This window comes from Carassius gibelio, chromosome A21 (assembly GCF_023724105.1).
Source record: "Carassius gibelio isolate Cgi1373 ecotype wild population from Czech Republic chromosome A21, carGib1.2-hapl.c, whole genome shotgun sequence".
Lineage (NCBI taxonomy): Eukaryota > Metazoa > Chordata > Actinopteri > Cypriniformes > Cyprinidae > Carassius > Carassius gibelio.
This window is the reverse complement of record NC_068391.1, coordinates 1,530,675-1,550,674: the sequence shown is the minus strand read 5'-3', so window position 1 is coordinate 1,550,674 and position 20,000 is coordinate 1,530,675. Positions and strand designations below refer to the sequence as shown.

At 36.5% G+C, this 20,000-nt stretch overlaps 1 protein-coding gene across 1 annotated transcript in view; it reads right to left on the bottom strand.

Annotated features, from left to right (window-relative positions):
* Positions 1–20,000, bottom strand: part of LOC127941567 (transcription factor 4-like) — a 115,308-nt gene that overhangs the window by 62,965 nt on the left and 32,343 nt on the right. The window contains 1 exon segment of the mRNA XM_052536771.1: positions 41–99. Coding sequence (XP_052392731.1) covers positions 41–99 — 59 coding nt within the window.

The window sequence follows — 20,000 nt, the reverse complement described above, 5'->3', positions numbered from 1 at the left end:
AAGAAGTAACTACTGTATTACAGTAATCCAAGTCTCTTACCTGACAGCCGTGAATGCTGGAGTCCCGTCCATAAGAGTATGACGCTCGCTCCGTTTTACCTGTTTAAAGAGACAAAGGATGGATCATTAGCACATTCATTAATTATTCTTAAATTAAGTCTAAAAATAAGCTTTTTATAAAGTCCTTTAAATCCGCAGGGACAAGCCAAAACAAACAGATCAGGGACGTAACAAATACCTCAAACATCACAGACGCTTTGACTAACAAACGCATACAATCAAGCATCGACTAAGTTGCTCTGGTTTAAGAGAATAAAGATGTTTGACTTGTTTTGTTGTTGTACTGATGTTGTGAATGTTAAGCGGACAAAGAATTGTGAGGTTTGGGCTCTTTTGGGAGCAAGCAGGCATGTGAGATCTGGTATTAGCAGAATAAAGACCTTCTCAACGTCTCACAAACACTCGTCTACAAGCTGTTAATTATATAGAGGAACATGCTTGAATGCGTCCTGACTTTAGCTGCACTGGGCCGGGCCGGGACTGTCGCCAAACACACACACACACACACACACACACAGCAAATATTGTTAAAGTGTTGTGACCTCATCCAAAACAAAAAAACATACTACAGTCATAATTACTCTAAAGTCATCATGAATTAAGATGTTGTAATGTTTTCTAGATGCATCAAAAGCCTGTTTGAATAAAGACAACAACGATGTTTACTACTGTAAACCTTCAAACTCTAAAATCTCCTTAAAAAATCACTTATAGAGTAAGCTAAGTACTAATATTTAAACTGCCTTTAAAAAAAATACCATAGAAGTTAGTATACAGTGAAACAAAGTACATACTACCATCATAACTCTAAAATAATCATATATCATCATACATAATGTAAATCTTTAAACACTAATTGCTCACAAAAATCTACCAGTGTAACCATAGCGTAAAACAAAAAACATACTACAGTCATTATAACTCTAAAATCATCAAAGATTGTGTTTTCTAGACACTTATATGTTAAACACCTATTTGAATAAATGAAAACAAAACTATTTATTACTGCAAACCTTCACTTAATACTAAAAATGATACTAGCTCTAAATTTCCATGGTATCCGTAGGGTAAAACAAGAAAAATGAGCTTTATATCCGGCCATTTATATTTAACATTTATAATTATTATTTTTTTTATTTAAATGTATATAGCACTTTTCTAGGTACTCAAAACGCTTTATAAGAAAGGGTGGAATCTTCTCAACAGCTTGACAAAATAAAAACAAAAAAACTACTTACCAATGTAAACCTTCCAACACTAATGCCTCAAAAAGTAATAACTGTACCAAAGTAGCCGTAATTTACACAATATCCAGTTACAGTTGTAAGAAAATTAATGTGAGTCTGTGCTTTTGCTTCATTTCATTTTTAATAACACTGTAATGTTACTATGGTATTTTGGCAGGAAAAACTATGGTTATCGTGATAAATTTCTTAGTTTTCTATAATGGTGGAAACGTGCTGAATCAGTTACAGAAAATGCACAAAAAACACTAATACCATAAGAAAACAACAACAACAACACAGGAATCATTGTACTCTGTTTAGATCTGAACATTTACCAGGTGGCATCCCAGAACACTCTGAATCCACAAAGGTCAAACAAGAGGTCAACGTCTACCACATGCATGACCTACGTCCAAACACTCATTGAAATCTGCTGCATTGATCTGAATCAAGATGCACATTAATGCACATTAAGATCACTGCGCTCATTTCAACACTGACAGCACACAGATGCTGAATGTCCAAAACACATTTCCTACAGAGAAAACATCACATTCAGCGAGATCCATGCGCTTTATCAGTGACATAAACCATCTTTCTTGTTCTTCCGAATATTTAATTGTTTCCAAGGACGGTTGTTGTGTTTCCTTGAGAGATGCTGACATTTTTTGCTGGATTCAAACACACATTTTCATCAAATCTGCTAATCCAAAGAACCTTGAAACCGGAATTGGGAACGAATTCAAGAATAGGACAGGAATGCCACAGATGGAACATCACTCCGGAAAAACACACACACTGGGGACCGATGCTGCATGTGTACACCTCTCGCTCTTCCTTTCTTTTGTTTGCTTTTACTTTAGTTTATTCTTGAGCTTTTTTTGGAGTTTTGGAACTCAGATTTAAAGACCTGAATTAATACAATTAACACCACACGTATAGAACAAATTCCTACAATCTGAAAATAAATAATTATTCTTTTAAGCCAAAAAATAAAATAAAATAACACACACACACACAGGTGAATAGAGTAAAATTTTAACTAATCAATATTAGATAGATATCACAGTACATTAAGACATTTGTGTTGTATTACCAAATGTCTGAAATAGTATGTTTACATATGAAAACGAGGCATCGTCTAATTAAAATTGCAATAATTTCCAGAAAATACATATGAATATTGGATAAAGCCTGATGAAAATTATTGTTTGGTTTTGTGTGTAACATATTAAAAGGTTTTCATAAAAATGTTTTTGGATTTATCTTTTAATCACTTAATAAATAAAAAAATAACGACAGAAAAAATACATTTTCACCATGTTTTTAGGAACAAAGTGCCATATAAATCAGTGTGAATGACCCATGAACAAACCCTTCAGTAAAAACCTTCAGAATATAGAGAGGAATAAAACTCTAAGTTTTGGTCAATGTTAGTGATGCTGAAGTGGACAAACAAACTCACAGCCTTTGAAAATATGCATTTTAACCATATTTTTTCATATAAAATGTTAAAATAAATCAGTGTGAATGACACATGAACAAATCCTTCAGTAAAAACCTTCGTTATATAGAGAGGAATAAGACTCTAAGTTTTGATGCATGTGAGTGCTGCTGAAGTGGACAAACAAACTCCCAGCCTTTAAATATATGCATTTTAACCATATTTTTAGATATAAAACGTTATATAAATCAGTGTGAATGAAATATGAACAAACCCCTCAGTGAAAACCTTCAGAATACAGAGAGGAATAAATCTCTAAGTTTTGGTGCATGTAAGTGCTGCTGAAGTGGAGAAAAAACTTTTAAAGATATGCATCGGAATTTAAATCAACAGACGCAAATAGGTGTGCAATAAAACAAACACATACATATGTATTTTGGATATGTTCTTTCCACTAATAAATAATTAAAATAACCTAAAATCTCAAGCAAAATCAACAGGGTAACTGCAAATACATGTATTCTGAAATAGTTTTTTGTTTATTTTATTTACCATTATATCAATAGATATGTATTAGAGATTGACTGATATTGTATGTTTTTCTATTAAATGTGCAGCGAACACATTTATTTTTGGAGTTTAATAATATGATTCAATAATAATAATCACACTGGAATTCTTGTACTTCTATCCCCAAATTTAGGATCTCTTACATGTTGATAATTAAGACTTTTTATGACCTTAACTTGAACAAGACTTTTTAAGAAAAAAAAAAAAAAAACATTTGTTTCATCTGTTTTCTTACTAATGTCTGCTTTTAAGCATCACACATCTGCCATTGGTGTCTCATGTCCCCTCATTAGTTTGTTTCTTTGTTTATCCACTGATATTTTAATGCTAATAATATCGTTTTGCTCTGATCTCTGACTTTTAGCACAGGCTGATTTCTCCTGCTGTTTGCCCGAGGACGCCTGAGTCACGCTGAAGTTTCTCTGCGGTTTTGACAGCACACGCATGACAGCCCCTCATTACATCGGAGAACACGTGCCCGTGAATAAGTGGTTTCGTTATGGATAATAACTGGCTCATAATCATCAGCTAGTCAAAGACAAACCCTCTCTGACTCATCAACACCGGCAGATTATGGATTATATTCAGAGTTTGCATTGCACCGGAGTTCCTCGGGACCAGCTGCGTATCATTGCTGTCGTTAGTACATGTTATGCCAAATACAGACGTCATACGTTTTCCTCAGGAAAAAAACTGCTGGGAAGCAAAAAAACAAGTTGCTATTTTGCTTGTTTGTGCCCTTAGTTCATTGTGCTAATAAATCAGGTTGACAAAATGAAGATTACGTTCAATCTATCATACAATACTCATCTTAAAAAAAAAACGCATGACCAAAACAGTGGCACACCTTAAGCTTAAACCACTAAAAACAACAACATTGGTTTGCATTCAGAAGTGATCATTATAACACAAAGAGCTACGATTGAGACCATCTCGCTGCCAAACTGAGATCAAGCAGGTAGAATAAACGCAGCCGGATTCATCCGTGCCAGAGTTTTTTTGGGGGTGAGGACAGAAAGACAGAAAGAGAGACAAAGATAGATAGACAGAATAAAAAATGTGCTTAACCCTTCTGAAGCAGTTCATCAGAAAAGCGACATGCGATCGACAGGACATGAACATCAGACATCTGCTCCATACACAAACCACAGCATCACACAACACACAAATTAAACGTTCAACTTCAGATATAAAGAGAGAGCACAGAGATTGTCATGTTTTACAGCCTGAAGAAAAAAAATCCTCTTTATATGTCACAATGTTTTACATTTGTTTCTTCATCAGATGCGCAAAATGTCACAATACATCAATTCATAATTCTGACAAATTAAAAAAGATGAAGTCATTTGTATTGCACTTTACGATCACTGCATGAATAAAAAGGAAACGATCAATGACAGAATCTCTGAAATATTATGAAAAACATATATGATGCAGGATAAAAAATACCTTAATGTTCCGATTCAAAATAAGAATGTAAACTCTCTTAGTTTTTGTTCTTTACAGTATTTTATATTTTAAAATAGTCTACACATATATATTCAGTGTGTTTGAATTTTCTTTTTATTCTGCTTACCAAGGCTGCATTTATTTAATCAAAAATACAGTAAATTATATGAAATATTATAACCATTTAAAATAGCTGTTTTCTATGTGAACACATTGTGAAATATTTATTCTTGCGATGAAAAGCATCATTACTTCAGTCTTCGGTCTTTTTAATATAGCCCTCAATTTATTATAATTTATTCTTTGATTGATAAAAATTTGAAATAGAAATCATTTCCAACACTATAAATGTCTTTACTCTCACATTTGATCAATCCTTGCTGAATAAAAGTAATAATTTCTAATTAAATTGCCTTAATCTCGGACACACATAAGGCTTGTATTTCCTCAAACAACCTCCACACTTAAAGCTAAACGAACCATGATCATAGATACTATCTTCCATTTTAAATCATCACATTCAGCCTGAAGAGATGCAAAACAAGCACAAAAACACACCATTTCAGAGATGTAATGCACAAACACATTTGCTGTAGCAGGAAAACTGTTAATGTCACTCATTTGGGTTGTACTGGTAAAAAAAAGACATTCGGATCTTAAGTCTGCTTATAATGAACAATAATTTGGAAATGATGTCTCTTGACAGGCAATTTCTTGGAGAAAATTAAGCTACACAATGTTTTCCTCTCCCCTTCCCGGCACGGAAAACAAATATGGAACGGCTCCAGTGTGGCGGAGCTTCCTCAGGTTTTAATCTTGTTTGATGCGTGGTCTGTGCTCATGGGATGCTTCTCTCACCCCGGGGAGATTTAGCGAGTCCGTCCTTCATCTCCAACCCTCCACAGACAAACCTGCGGCCACAGAAAGCACATAAACCCGACCACAGGCCCACCAAACCCAGCCGAGACGCATTTGAAACACAGCCAAAGCCACTGGCTGCATACCAAACAACTGGCTTTATTCTATACAATGCATTGTAGAAATACTGCGAAAATTAGTCAAATATCCTGACTGACAGCACTGACAAAACATTGCATCAAACACATGCATATTAATGCTTTTGTTTATATTGAAATGAAGGAAAAATAATTAATCTCAAAGTGCAAAAGAGCATAATATGAAATTAAGTAAATTAATAAAAACAACAAGAGCTTTGCTTCTGATCGTATGTAACGGTTTATAAATTATGCAATGCAATGTAATTCTTACATGAGACACTAATTACTAATAGCCAAACATCATAAAAAACGGAACACATTTAATTAATAATTAAACTAGTTTCAGATGCACACAAAGTGACATTTTTCTTATAATCTTACAGTGCGAGAAGCTTTAAGAAACAATAAGCCGCATATGACACTGACGTCTCTGAGAGCAGGTGCAAAAACAGGACGGACTTCACGTTTACTGCGAGAAAAAGAGAGATCTGTGTGAGACTTTCTGTGCTTTTCTTACTGCTGATTGTCTCGGCTGTTTTCCAGTAACTAACCGTATCTGACAGCTAATCTAAATATTCCTGGAGTCACAGTTATAGGGCTATGAGAGATGGCAGATATTAAATTAATAACTGTATCTTAAACAACACATTACTGCAGGGATCATGAAAGAAAAACACAGCTCAGGCCTGTATGGACACACCAATATTTCACAGAAAAGGAAATATGTTTTTGGAAATGACATAAATGTATCTAAAATTATATACATTTACTTATATATTCATATAAATTTCAGCTGGCTGAAGGAGCTCCTGACATTCAGCACATTTCCCATGAGAAAAATAATAAATGCATTTAGCCGCTCATCGGATTAAAATAGTTTCAGTGAAGTTTGACGCAGAAAAAAAATCAAGGTAGCCCAATTTGGAAGCCGAGCCTGAGTGCTGTGGCATCTCTGATAGAATTATGAAAGAGAAGCTGGCACATGGGAAACTTCGGAGAGCCCTGATTGGTCAAGGTCGAGGTTCGGGGGTTGGACGTGCCACTGTGTTCTCATGCCAAGTTCATCTTTAAAGAAGCGCTCACAGAGCTTTTCATGTCTCAAAGCCTAAACGTTTATCACCACACACACTCTGCGGGTTCGAATGTGCAAGTTATTATCAGATCCGAAATCGCTCAGAGTCAGAGTCTAAACAGACACCTTCTCTAACCCCAAAAGCAAATCATTAGACTTGTCATCATGTCCATTTGAGTTTAGCGAGGCTGAGTGGAAACGCAAACCAAGGATAATTATTTAAAACAGGGGGAAGGGTTAAAAAAAAAGCCCGTTGCATGTGGGGGAGGCCGTACAGACATGAATCACTCGTACCAATACAACAGTTTCCATGACATCAGTGGGCTCCAAGCCAGCGTGCCGACAAAGTCTGAAAGGTACAGAAGGAGAAGGCACAGCCAGCTTCAAAAACAACACACATGCACAACACCCTAAAACACTTTGCGCTCTATGCCACATCAGAAATACATTTTACACATTGCACATCAGTGCGACCCTGCCAACGACAAGGTTTGTTTTTTTCTTTAGCTGATGCACTGCGTTTCACAGGACGCTATCGAAAGTGAATCGAGGGGCATTAAAATTCACCGTACCGGTGGGGGAGCCGTGCACTTGTTAGGTTCCTTTGAAAGCTCTTGATTGCATTCCAGGCAGAGAGCCCCATGCAAAACAGCCCTGATTAAACACCCCCCGACCCGTACGCAGATCAATATAATCACCAAACCCTAAAACATCACCGCGCACCTTTCAGGGAGGCGCTTGGCAAATGCACATGAGTTTGTCGTGGCATTCTGGGGTTGCGTCGCTTTGAATACATTTGGAAATTTGGCACGTTCGAGGCGGCGGAAAATTAACCTCGGCCGACGTTACAGTTTTGGCATTAGTTATAAAGTTGAACAATTATGTGCATGCGGAAAAGTTGGAAATGGATTGGCGTGCACGTGCCTGTGTGTTCACTGCTTAAATGCAGCAGACACTGCAGATTTATTGGTTGGCTCGGTGACAGTGTTTGTAGTGCCAAAACCCCATGGCAAACGTAAGCAAATGCAAGCAAACGAAGAGCTGTCGAATCTTCAGATACTCTCGTATTAGTGCCTCTGTAAATCTCATAATCAACATCAGCGCCTGTTCTCTTTTGTCTCCTTCTTCTTGCGTCTTGTGTTTTAACACAAAGACGCTGCATTGTTCTAGTTCCTCTTTGTTTTGCGAAGGATTTGTTGCGTGATTCCACAATATCTGACGCACAATGGGAACGTGTGTTTGTTTTTGTCGAATCTAAAAACTGAAACAATGTTCTCCATTGTATTTATATCTGAAATAAAACACAAAACGAAGCGGGAGTGGGGATTACTTATACATGACAGATCACAAGACAATTTAGCCGAACAATGAACAAAGGAACATCTCACTAAAGCACCCATATTACTTTGTGCAAAAGAGTGCTTAGATGGTCTTAACATTAACATCTGTACTGTATAAGGAAGACACACAGAATGGTATCTGTGCCAAATGGGATCGTTTGACAGGGCTGAGCCGGGAACGCCGATAACTCGACATTTGCGTGGCTTCATGAGGGGAAAGCCGCTGTTTGCATTGGGTGGATATTTGAAGCACGGAGACGAGTGCACAGGTCAAGAGCTGTCATTTGTACCGCATACCTCTTTTTTGCAAAGAGCGCATCGACTCGCTGTCAGAACAATTACCGGCGTTAAACACTCGTGACAGAAGGCGAAGCGCAGTTCGACCGTGCTTTGATACGATAAGGCTAATCTCCTTCAAGAATCTCAAAGCAAATGCTTGAAAACAAATGAATTTAAACGTCTCCTCGTTTTTAAATTTTCTCCTTCAGAGCTCTAGGAACGGGGCATGTTTCTTGCCAAAGTGTGTTAAAGAAAACAGAAGTGAAATACTGTATTCTGGACGCCGTACAGAAGCGCTAACAGGCACTGGAAACGTTACATTAAATGTAATAAAAAGGCTTTAACAACACCCAAATACTTCAGAGGAGATATAGAAGGAAATCACAGATTTGTATAAGCTTGTGTAATAGTCTTAAATAGACTTAAGCTAATAAAAAGAATGTCCTTTTGAATTCATTTTAACCTGTGAGGTGAGTCCAGTTGCAGAAACATATCCTGATAATTAAAGCATAGATTAATAATGAAAGCTTAAAAAGCGAAAGAGCAATATATTCGCTACTGATGATGCAGCTGAATTACAACACGCTGGAAGAACGACTGAAGCTCAGTGTGACACTGGACCCTTCTCAAGTTTTCTGAAAGTTTTGTAAACACTTCATGCAGCAGCCAATGCAGGTGAAATAGTTTTATTTCCGAATTTAATGTGGGAAAATTTGGATATAACTTATATAAAATTCAGAATTATGGACTATGTTTTTTTTATATGAATTCATGTCTGGCTGTGATAGATAAATAAATAAATACATAAATAACACATGTAGGGATGCAAAGGGGTGGAACATTTCTGGAAACTTTCCAATAAATCCATGGAATATTTAAAAACATTCCTGGAAATTTTAAAAAAAATTGTAGAATATTTTCCGAAATTTAATGGAAACTTTTCACCTTTTTGCAACCCGAAACACATGCAATATAGGCAAATGATAAAATATTAATATTAATAAAAATATATATACAAATGTATATTATGTAATATTATATCATATGTGTGTTTCATAAATAAACAACTGTAATATATACATTTATTTGAATTACTATCACATATTAATACTTGCACACAGTAATAGAGTGAATGTTATAAACAGTATGTATGTGTGTGTGTATGTGTTTCCTCTTTCCCAGGGTCTCTAATGGCTCCTCTGCCTCCCCTGGTGGCAGTAATTATGGACCTGTGGTGGCTTTATGTGTGTGTTTGTGTTTGTGTGTGTGTGTGTGTGTGTGTGTGTGTGTGTGTGTGTGTGAGAGAGAGAGAGAGAGAGAGACGGGCAGAGCAGGTGACATGTCTGTAACAGCTGGAGGAAGTGGCTACAGCTGCCGAGGAGTCTGGGAAACCTGCGCCATACTGCACTGAGAATGAGATCTGAAACTGACCAATGAGCAGCCGGCTTCATCATGATGTCATCCTCATTATAAACTATCAGCTCTGTTCCTGTCTGATTGGTCGATCCAATGCGAAACAGCTGCATTGTACTCCTATTCTGTTGAATAACTATCAACAAACTTTAATTAGATCTACATAATCTAAATAAACAGCAGAATTCCTGTTGGAGCTACAGTACATTAAAAGGGATTCTGCATCGATATCACCACCAATCAAAATCACAAAAAAATTGCATCAAACAAAACCGCCCACTTAATTAAAGCACTTCCAATGATGTAATAGACTCAAAATATACTGAAATGTTTTGTATGCATGCACACATATTGGACTAAAGTTGTTTCCATGTAAAAATCAACATCTTTAAATAGTTTTTTTTTCTCTATTGTTATGTGGTTTGTAAATGTACCTATTTGTCTGATTTAATGAAACTTTTTAACTTAAAATCTTTGTAATGCACTGCAAAAAAAAAAAAGATGATTTTTCTAAGTTGCATATAAAACTTAATAATAAAAATACAATTTAAGTCTTTCTATTTAAAAAAAAAAAAAGAAAACTTCTTACTACTTTACATTTAATTCAATGTGTTACTTGCCAGTTCTTAATAATTATGTTAAACTTACTAGCAATTTATGAGTAAAATTGGTAATGACTTCACAATTCGTTTTGATGCAACTCGTTGGTTTCTTGACAAAAAAAAAGTAAAAAATACCTCCGGATCTGATATCATCGAAAAAACTGGACTTTAATACTTTACACTGAAAATAAATTTGGTATAAAAACCATTTTCACTCAGAAATTGCAATGATTGAACAAAGACAGAATGAACAAATGATTACAAAGAAACGGCAAGTTAAACATTGAATCTAACGTGCAATTCAGTCGAAAGCCTAAAACGATATTTTCTAGTTAAAGATACTCCACTAAACTTACATTGTATTTAGAGACACGTGATAGGATGCTTCACCCTTCTTATCATTCAAAACCTGACTTTTGTTTTTCCGTGGAACATAAAAGATGTTGTGAAGATCGTTGGGAAACGAACAACACTGGTTCATTTCCAAACTGTGCCACATTCCCAAACTTCCCAGAACTTCTGTTGACATTCATGTTCTGCGGAGGAACGTCTCTCAGCCCTGTTCTCTCCCAGAACCCCCTCAGTGAAGTGTTCCAGTCCGTCGAGGAAGGCGTGTTCAGGCCGGGGGGGGGCAGATGGCGGGTCACGGCGGGGGGTGCAGGATGGACACACGTGTGCGGTCTGGCACGGACCTCATCCAGGTGGAGAGGGGCTCGTTCCATTGGGTTCAGAAGCTTTGGCAGCGGCTCTGATTAGAGTAATCACACAGAGCGCTGCGCACGACACACTCAGAATATAAAACACCTCTCAGTCTCAAATAGCTCAAATAGACTTGATGGAGATCTCAGTTACGCTTCACTGAAGACTCAGCTTTGCCTAAAAGATGCATGAACTCAAACTCAGTGAATGATGCATCAGTGACATCATCAATCAATCTTTTTCTTTTGAACAATTTAACCTCAACTGATCTAGCTGAAAAAATCGAGATCTCATTTGTGATCTGTCGATGATTTTGTCAAACGTTACAATAAGATCCTATAAGTCAATGCATTAACTTACAATATGAGAAATACACTTGTTACAGTATTTATTCATCTTCGTTAACATTAGTTCATAAAAAAATACAACTGTTCATTGCAATTTAATGTCAATTTAGTAACGTTAACAGATAAAACTTTCGATTTCAATAATAGAATTATTAGTAAATGTTAAAATAAACTACATTTAATTAGTCATAATTATGTAGAAATAATTTGTCTATGCACTGTAAGAATGATTTTTGCAATTTGCTAATATTAAAGTCGGCTCGTTTTATAATATCACATTAAATAATAAATACTTTTGGAAAATATAATAATTTAATAACACCTAGTTTTCAAGACATAATAATAATAATAATAATAATAATAATAATAATAATAATAATAATAATAATTAAATTAACTTGAACTAAGATTAATATATTTAGTTGCCAGTTCATGCACTGTTAAAATTATTCTTCAAAGTTGTTAAAAAAGCACATTATTGCAGTGCATTTTACAAGAACAGACTTAGTTTTTCTACTTCAAAATTTCACATTCAGTGCACTTGATAAATGTTTGTGAAAATTACTAGCAATTTTCGAGTAAAAATAATATATATATAATATAGTTTTGCACTTAGCTAATGTTAACAAATGGAACCTTCTATTCTCACTCATTTCTTCCGAATTTGAAAGTTCATCTCCTGTCGGCGCGTCACAAACGTCAGACGCTTCACACACCTGAGACGTGACTTCTGCGACACATCTGGATTGTTGGGAAGCACACGTGTGTGTGTGTGTGTGTGTGTGTGTGTGTGTGTGTGTGTGTGTGTGTGACTGTGTTGTATTCCTGTGTGTCATGTTGACAGGCGTTCAAAGTAGTAAATCTCTGCTGAAACTAATTAATTCAACTCAACATCATACAGCTGTCCTCAACTCCACGCTATTTTTGTTTAAAGGATTGTTCGAGAATAAATACAACTTAAACTTCACTGAAACCATCATTAATATGCTGATTATTACCATTTAACATTATTTAAACAAATGGAAAACACCCTTTTATATATATATATATATATATATATATATATATATATATATATATATATATATATATAAATATATATATATATATATATATATACCTGTATAAATGTGTGTGTGTGTGTGTGTGTGTGTGTGTTTAGGGAGAAATGGACACTGATTTTATAATAATTTTAAATATAAAATGTGTGTACACAATTGTAGCAAAGTGTGTTTTTAAATAAAGTGTGTTTTTAAATAAATATTTTTTTTGTTAAAATTAACAAATAGCAGTAATGTAAATTATATTGAATTAAGATATAATAAAATCAATATATATAATATTACAATATCAATTATTTTGCACATTAAAGCCAACAATCATGATTTTTTTTTTTTTTTTTTTTTTTTTTACCAAAGAATAATTTATAAAGCATTGTTTTTCTGGTGCATTCCACATAAACTCATTTTCTGTGGTACACTCTTAAAAATAAAGGTGGTTCACGGTGCCATAGAAAAACCTTTTCGTCTAAATGGTTCCAGAGAGAACCTTTAACATATGAAGAACTTTCTTTAGTTCTCTGTGGCGCTTACAGCTAAAATCTGCATCCAGAACAATCCATTACAGCTGACAAGTTAAATGTTGCATGCGACACCATATGGCTTTCAGGAGCGAACCACGAGAATGCATCACGATTAAGGTGTTTGGCTGCAGTCTCCAATCCAGCATCACTTCCTCTAGCTTCTGTCTTTCCCTCATCCTCGCACACGTATCTGTTCGTTTGTTTGTGTAATTGATAGTCTGCAGCTTATACCACTTCTGACACAGAACACACGGTATCCGCACAATATCAGTTACTGTTACTATGATAAAAGCAACCAAAAAGACATTAAAATGACTGATTCTTAAACTTCTAACTTTGTTTCCTATACAAAACAATGAGACACTACCACAGCCAATCAGAACACATTCCATTTACAATATACGGTTGTTTGGGCCAATGAGATTCCACTGTGGGCGGAGCTACCAAATGCAAGACAATACAAATGGAAGCCAAGCAACATGTTCTGAAATGTATCACTTGAAGGTGATATTAAAACAAGAAAAATAATAAAAAAAATGTTTTCAATTAAGTTATATTAATAAAAAGCATATAATATAATATATAATTACTATCTGTCTGAAATACTGCATATCAGATTTCCTAAAAAACAATGTAATAAAAAATATTTGTCTTATTGAGAATCATTTTTCAAAAATATAATATTAAAATAATGATATTTAATATAATTTATTTCAGTTACCATGTATCTTTTTTTTCAAGTAACAATTTTTTAGCTATTTCGTTTAGTTGTTTTAGTATCATTATAATTTTTTTAATATTTAGAATTTTTATATTTTTCATTTTTACTTTATAAGTTTTAGTAAATTTGTTGTGTGCTTTGTCTTCTTTGTCTATACAGATTTAATACTTTTTAGCTTTTTATTATTTTAGAGCTAAAATTAAATACAAATATATTTTTATTTCAGTTAACATTTATTTCAAGGGATTTTTTTTTTTTTCAGGTTTTTATGGTTTTGGGTTTAGTTTATTTAACTTTAATAACACTGAATCTCACAAGCGAACATAAAAAGCACAAAATTATAAAAAACAAAATTAACTAAAATTTTGCCCTAAAAAAATTGTGGTGCTTGGATGAGAAAATGTGTATAAGCATGGAATATAATGAGCCTCAGCAGCAGGGGCTTGTGGGTAAAAACAGCCACTGAACAGCTGGAGAAAGATAATGAGACGCAGAAAGCAACCTACTTCCTGTTTGAGTACGTTACACGATACACACGCTTCTGTGAAAATGAGACGTTTAACAGGGTTTCAAGGTTGGACGTTTGATCACACGTCTTGACATCCCGAAACGCCCTCGTTTTACCCCGGGGAGGGGCCACGCGGGGGGAGGTCAAAGGTCGCGCCCCTTCTCTTGTCCAGTCGGCGCGGGTTAATGCAACGCCAGGCTCGCGACAGAAGGGTCAAGGTTCAATCCGCCGTGGCACGCACTCAGAGCAGAAACATGATTAACACCCGTGAAGAGTGAAGAAGATCCCGATTAAGAGACATCATACTCAAATCTCTATCTATCTATCTTTAAAACAAAATATACTTTATAAGTTTAGAAAAAAATAAACAACTATTGAAAAAACTGAAAAAATCTGATTTTATTGATGCATTAATATAATATAAAAACATTACAAACATAATAATTATAACTCCAACAGAGAAATAATGACAAGTATTAAGAGTGAATTTTGTGTTTATGACATCAACTACTATTTTAAATGTATTATATATATATATATATATATATTTAAATATGCATTTCTACTAATTACAAATATTATGTGCTAACAATGTCATTTACATCATTTAAATATTTATTTCTAATAATTAAAGACATAATTTGCTAACAATGTTAAATCGTGTTTATATTTTAAAATTAATTTCTAATAATTACAATTATTACATGCAAAAAATTGCAACAAATCTGACACATTTTAAACATAATACTGTATGCAAACGGCTGCTCAATGGGTTTTTAAGTGCAAAACACACACACAAAAACCGCAGTAGTGTGTGCATGGTTTATTGTTTGTATGTGTGTGTGTGTGTGTGTGTGTGTGTGTGTGTGTGTGTGTGTGTGTGTGTGTGTGTGTGTGTGTGTGATGCCAGGCATGAGAGATGTTGTGTGGCATCTGTGCCAGTTTGGCCGTGGCAGACGTTACACACAGAACAAAAGAGCTTTGGATGTGAGCAGACGGCTCGGCCCGTTTCACTGCAACCTAACGCGCCATTTTACATCACGCAGTTCACTGTATCGATCTATAAATAAAGAGAGAGAATTAAATCTCAATATAGAAGCTACTAGTCATTTTTAACACTGTAAAAAAAATATATATAGCATCACCTTATCAAGACGGATTTTGCAAACCCAGAAGAAAAGCACGCCGTGCTGAGCTCAGAGAAATATGAGTGTGGAATAAACTTTTGCGCTTTTTATCTGTATTTATTCAAGGGCCAACACCATGCAAATGCTTATTCAAATCTTTTGTCATTCAAATGAAGCACTAAATTAAATACAGACACATAAACACTCGAGTGGCTTAAAAACCCCGAACGCCAGGACTGCAGATTTGAGCTCAAACAAATCCAGCACTGTCCCAAAACCCACGCCGTCCAAACCCTGCCTTTCTACGGCCCTGTGGAGGCGGACCGAGAGAGAGAGAGAGAGAGAGAGAGAGCATAGGTGAAGGTCTCTGAATGTCTCTCGGCGGGTTTACTCGTGTCCTGCAGGATTTGCCGTGACTCTTTCTTTCAGGAGCGGGATAAGATCCTGACACAGCGCGTCTCTTTTTCTTTAGCCGACCGGATTAGTGGAAACACTCCCTTCATGACAGGATGCAAATAACCTTTCACTTCAAAAAGCACACGGAGAGGCCAACTTTTCCTCATCTGTCACCTCGGAGCGCACGCAGCGGCTTTAGGCTCCACGAAAGCACGATGAATGGAAAATGCCGACACTAGTGCACTTGAATTTCCCACAATTCCATTGTGCTGAAAGCACATTCAGATTGTTCTTAAGTGCTGCATGTGCCTTAACTTTTGCAACAGATGTTTTTTTAACGACAAGAAAATTTGGAGGTTGAATGAATAATAACAGACAAGTAAACAAAAAAAAAAATATATATATATATATTAAAATAACATCTACTGTATATTCAGAGTGGAATGCAAAAATAATACACAGTACAAAAATACTTTCAAACAATTGTTTCAACTGTAAAATGCAACAGAATGCTACATTTTTTTAAATTCTAGAATACAGCGGAATGTTACATTGTTTTAAACTGGAATCCAGTAGAATGCTACATTGAATGTTTCATTGTTTTAATCTTTAGAGCACAAAAGAATGCTACACTGTTTTAAATTGTAGAATATAACAGAATGCTACATTTTAAAAAACTGTAGAAGAATCCAGGGGAAAGATACTTTGTTTTAAACTGTAGAGTATGATCGAATGCTACACTGTAAAATGCAACAGAATGCTACATTTCTTAAACCGTAGAACAGTGTGGAATGCTACATTGTTTCAAACTGTAGAAAATAACAGAATGCTACATTATTGTCACATGACTTAAGAAACAAATAGGGCCATTTAGAATTTGTCATCTAATTTAATGCAAATCATAAAAACACTAATTGCTTGGTTAATTCCTCACACTGGAAATGGAAGGTCCAGATGAGAGCATTGCATTGTGGGAAAACTCTCTCTCATGTAGTGTGCTCTGGTTAGAATTTAGTCAATGTTATCTGTTTTTAATTCCTCACACACTTTAAATACTGCAGAATTGTTACGATTGGTTTACTGTTCAGAATATGGCAATTATTGAGACAGAATCCCAGTGTAACATTTCAACTTGTGTCTCATCACATCCATTTAACCTGGTTAAGAGAATCAGAGAAAGAAAAACGAGTTTGTTTCTTTCTCTCTGATGAAACTTGAAGTCAAACAGAGCCGGAGGATGAGATCGACACGTCAGTCTGTCATATCCCACGGTCGAGATTAACACACTTCCCTCTCTCTCTCTCTCTCTCTCTCTCTTCCCCACCGGGATCTTTTCATTTACCGCTTATTGTTTCCTGTTATACTCGTTTATGCTGCTTTTCTGTGTTTTTAATGCATGAGATTAACAAAACTGTGACAAATTCAGGTCACGACCCTCCTGAAGGAAACAAACGCCATTGATCTGACTCATGTGAACGTGTGTGTGTGTGTATGTGTGTGTGCTGATTATTGTATGCATAGAAATCTATAGCATGCAGCATATGACGGTCTCCCAGAATGCAATGCACTCAGCCTCCCATGTCTAGGGTGAAGATATAAAATCAATCGTGGTTTTATCAAAATCTCTTTCCACACAAATTGCTTGAATAAACTACAAAAATACAGAAAACTGAAATAGTTTATTTTATTCATATAGCACCATTTTGTCATGTTATACCATGGAATATAGTGGAATGCTACGCTATTTCAAACTGTAGAATTCGACAGAATGCTACATTGTTTCAAAATGTAGAATACATTTGAATGCTACAACGTAAAATAAAAACGGAGTTAAAGAGTTAAGATATTCTGACGCTTATAAATATCCCAAAGATCTAAAATAACTACGTCTATTTATGAGACGCTTGAATTAAACATGAAACATTAATGAAGTCATGTGACATCATGCATGCTACAGACATGCAGTAATATTTTTGAGAAGCTTTTATCAGATGCATTGTGGGATACGCAGCAGAATTCCTCTTTAAAGGTGGTTTTTCCATCAGTTCTTGTGTTTCAACTCAGGGACACACAACTGCGCGACATTGTTGCGTGTCTTCAGCAGCCGTCAAACACCACAGCGACACACACACACACACACACACACATCATGGCTCAGCGTGCGTCTGTGGATTCCCAAATGCACGACGACATTCCCAGCAGCCCGTCTCCTGCTCTCTTTAAACACACATCAGGCCGGATGGGATTGGCGCGTTCGGTCTGTAAAGGGTTAAGCGTTCATGCCAGCATCTCATTTGCATACGGTGCTTTCAGTTTTTTTCTCGCCCCCAAAAAGTTGGCAGCTCTCCTCGTTTCCCATAATGCCAGCATTTGGGAATTGCGCATGGAATGAAGCCGATCCAATCTCCTGCCTGCGACATGCATTTTCATTAATTACAGCCTTGTCAGCAAAAGCATTATCGAAGCTGAATATGAAAATGCTAATGAGCGCTCATTTACATATTTTTCTTTGTTGGAATGTCATTAATTATTACGTTTTATGATGATGAATGCAGCTGTCGATGTTCTCCGAAGCCTAATTAGCTATCAGAGGATGCACAGATATGATCAGTGAGCGCGAGTCCCAAACTTTTTCCTTACGTTATAGAGTTTTTACGTTCGATCCCGGAACGGTTGACATCGGATGACACGAGAGCCTTGAGAAAAGAAAAAAAACTTTAAAAAAAAGCAGCTTAATTAATGCAGTCCTTAATTACTACTGCATGATGTCAGCGGCTTTAATTAAGAATTGGCTTAGTTACAGAAACTCCTGGCTGTAATAAAAGTCATTATGAAGCTGAGCTCCAAAAGCCTTCAGTGAGATGTGCACTGCTCATTAACACACACACGCACACACACACATGCATGCAGCAACTTGTCTCCAAGGATACGGTTTAAAATCGCATCCGACTTTTCATTTGTTCACACTTTTTTAATAACGAGTAAACCTCACCGCTGCGTCTTTCTTCTTTCCGGTCGGAAACTCGTCAGAATCAGTCGCTGAGGCTCAGCCGCTGGATCAGTGTTTATCAGTAAAGAGAAAAAGAAGGAGCGGCAGATGGGGCTATTACACATGACCAAACCCATCCATCAGGACAGAAGGACCCAGGTGCAGCCCAGCCGCGCAACAACACGTCATTTCACAGTCTGTCACACACACACACACACACACACACACACACACACACAGTCATGGTCCTACATGAGCGACCCGGCCCAGCTCCCATGAGGGCTCACCTGCAAAGTACACACACACATGGACACACTCACACACACACACACACACACACACACACACACACACACACTCACACACACACACACACACATACACACACTCACACACACAAACTCAAACACACACACACACACTCACACACACACGTACACACACTCACACACACACACTCAAACACACACACACACACACACACGAAACACACACACACACACACAAACACACACGTACACACACGCACACACACAAACTCAAACACATGTACACACACGCATGTACACACACACTCAAACACACACACACACACACACACACAAACACACACACGAAACAAACACACACACGAAACACACACACACACGCACGCACACACACACACACACACTCACTCAAACACACACACACACACACACACACACACGTACACACACACACATACAAACACACACTCAAACACACACACGTACAGGCACACACATTTACACTTACACACATGTACACACACACACACACGTGTAAACACAAACACACACACTCACTCACACACACACACACACACACACACTCACTCACACAAACACACACTCAAACACACGCACACACACACACACACACACACACACACGTACACACACACACACGTACACACACACACACACACACGTACACATGTGTACACACACACACACACACACGTACACGAACACACACACACACACACACACACACACTCACACACACATTTACACATACACACATGTACACACACACACACGTGTACACACAAACACACACACTCACGCACACACACACACACACGTACACACACGAACACACACGAACACACACAAACTCAAACACATGTACACACACGCATGTACACACACACA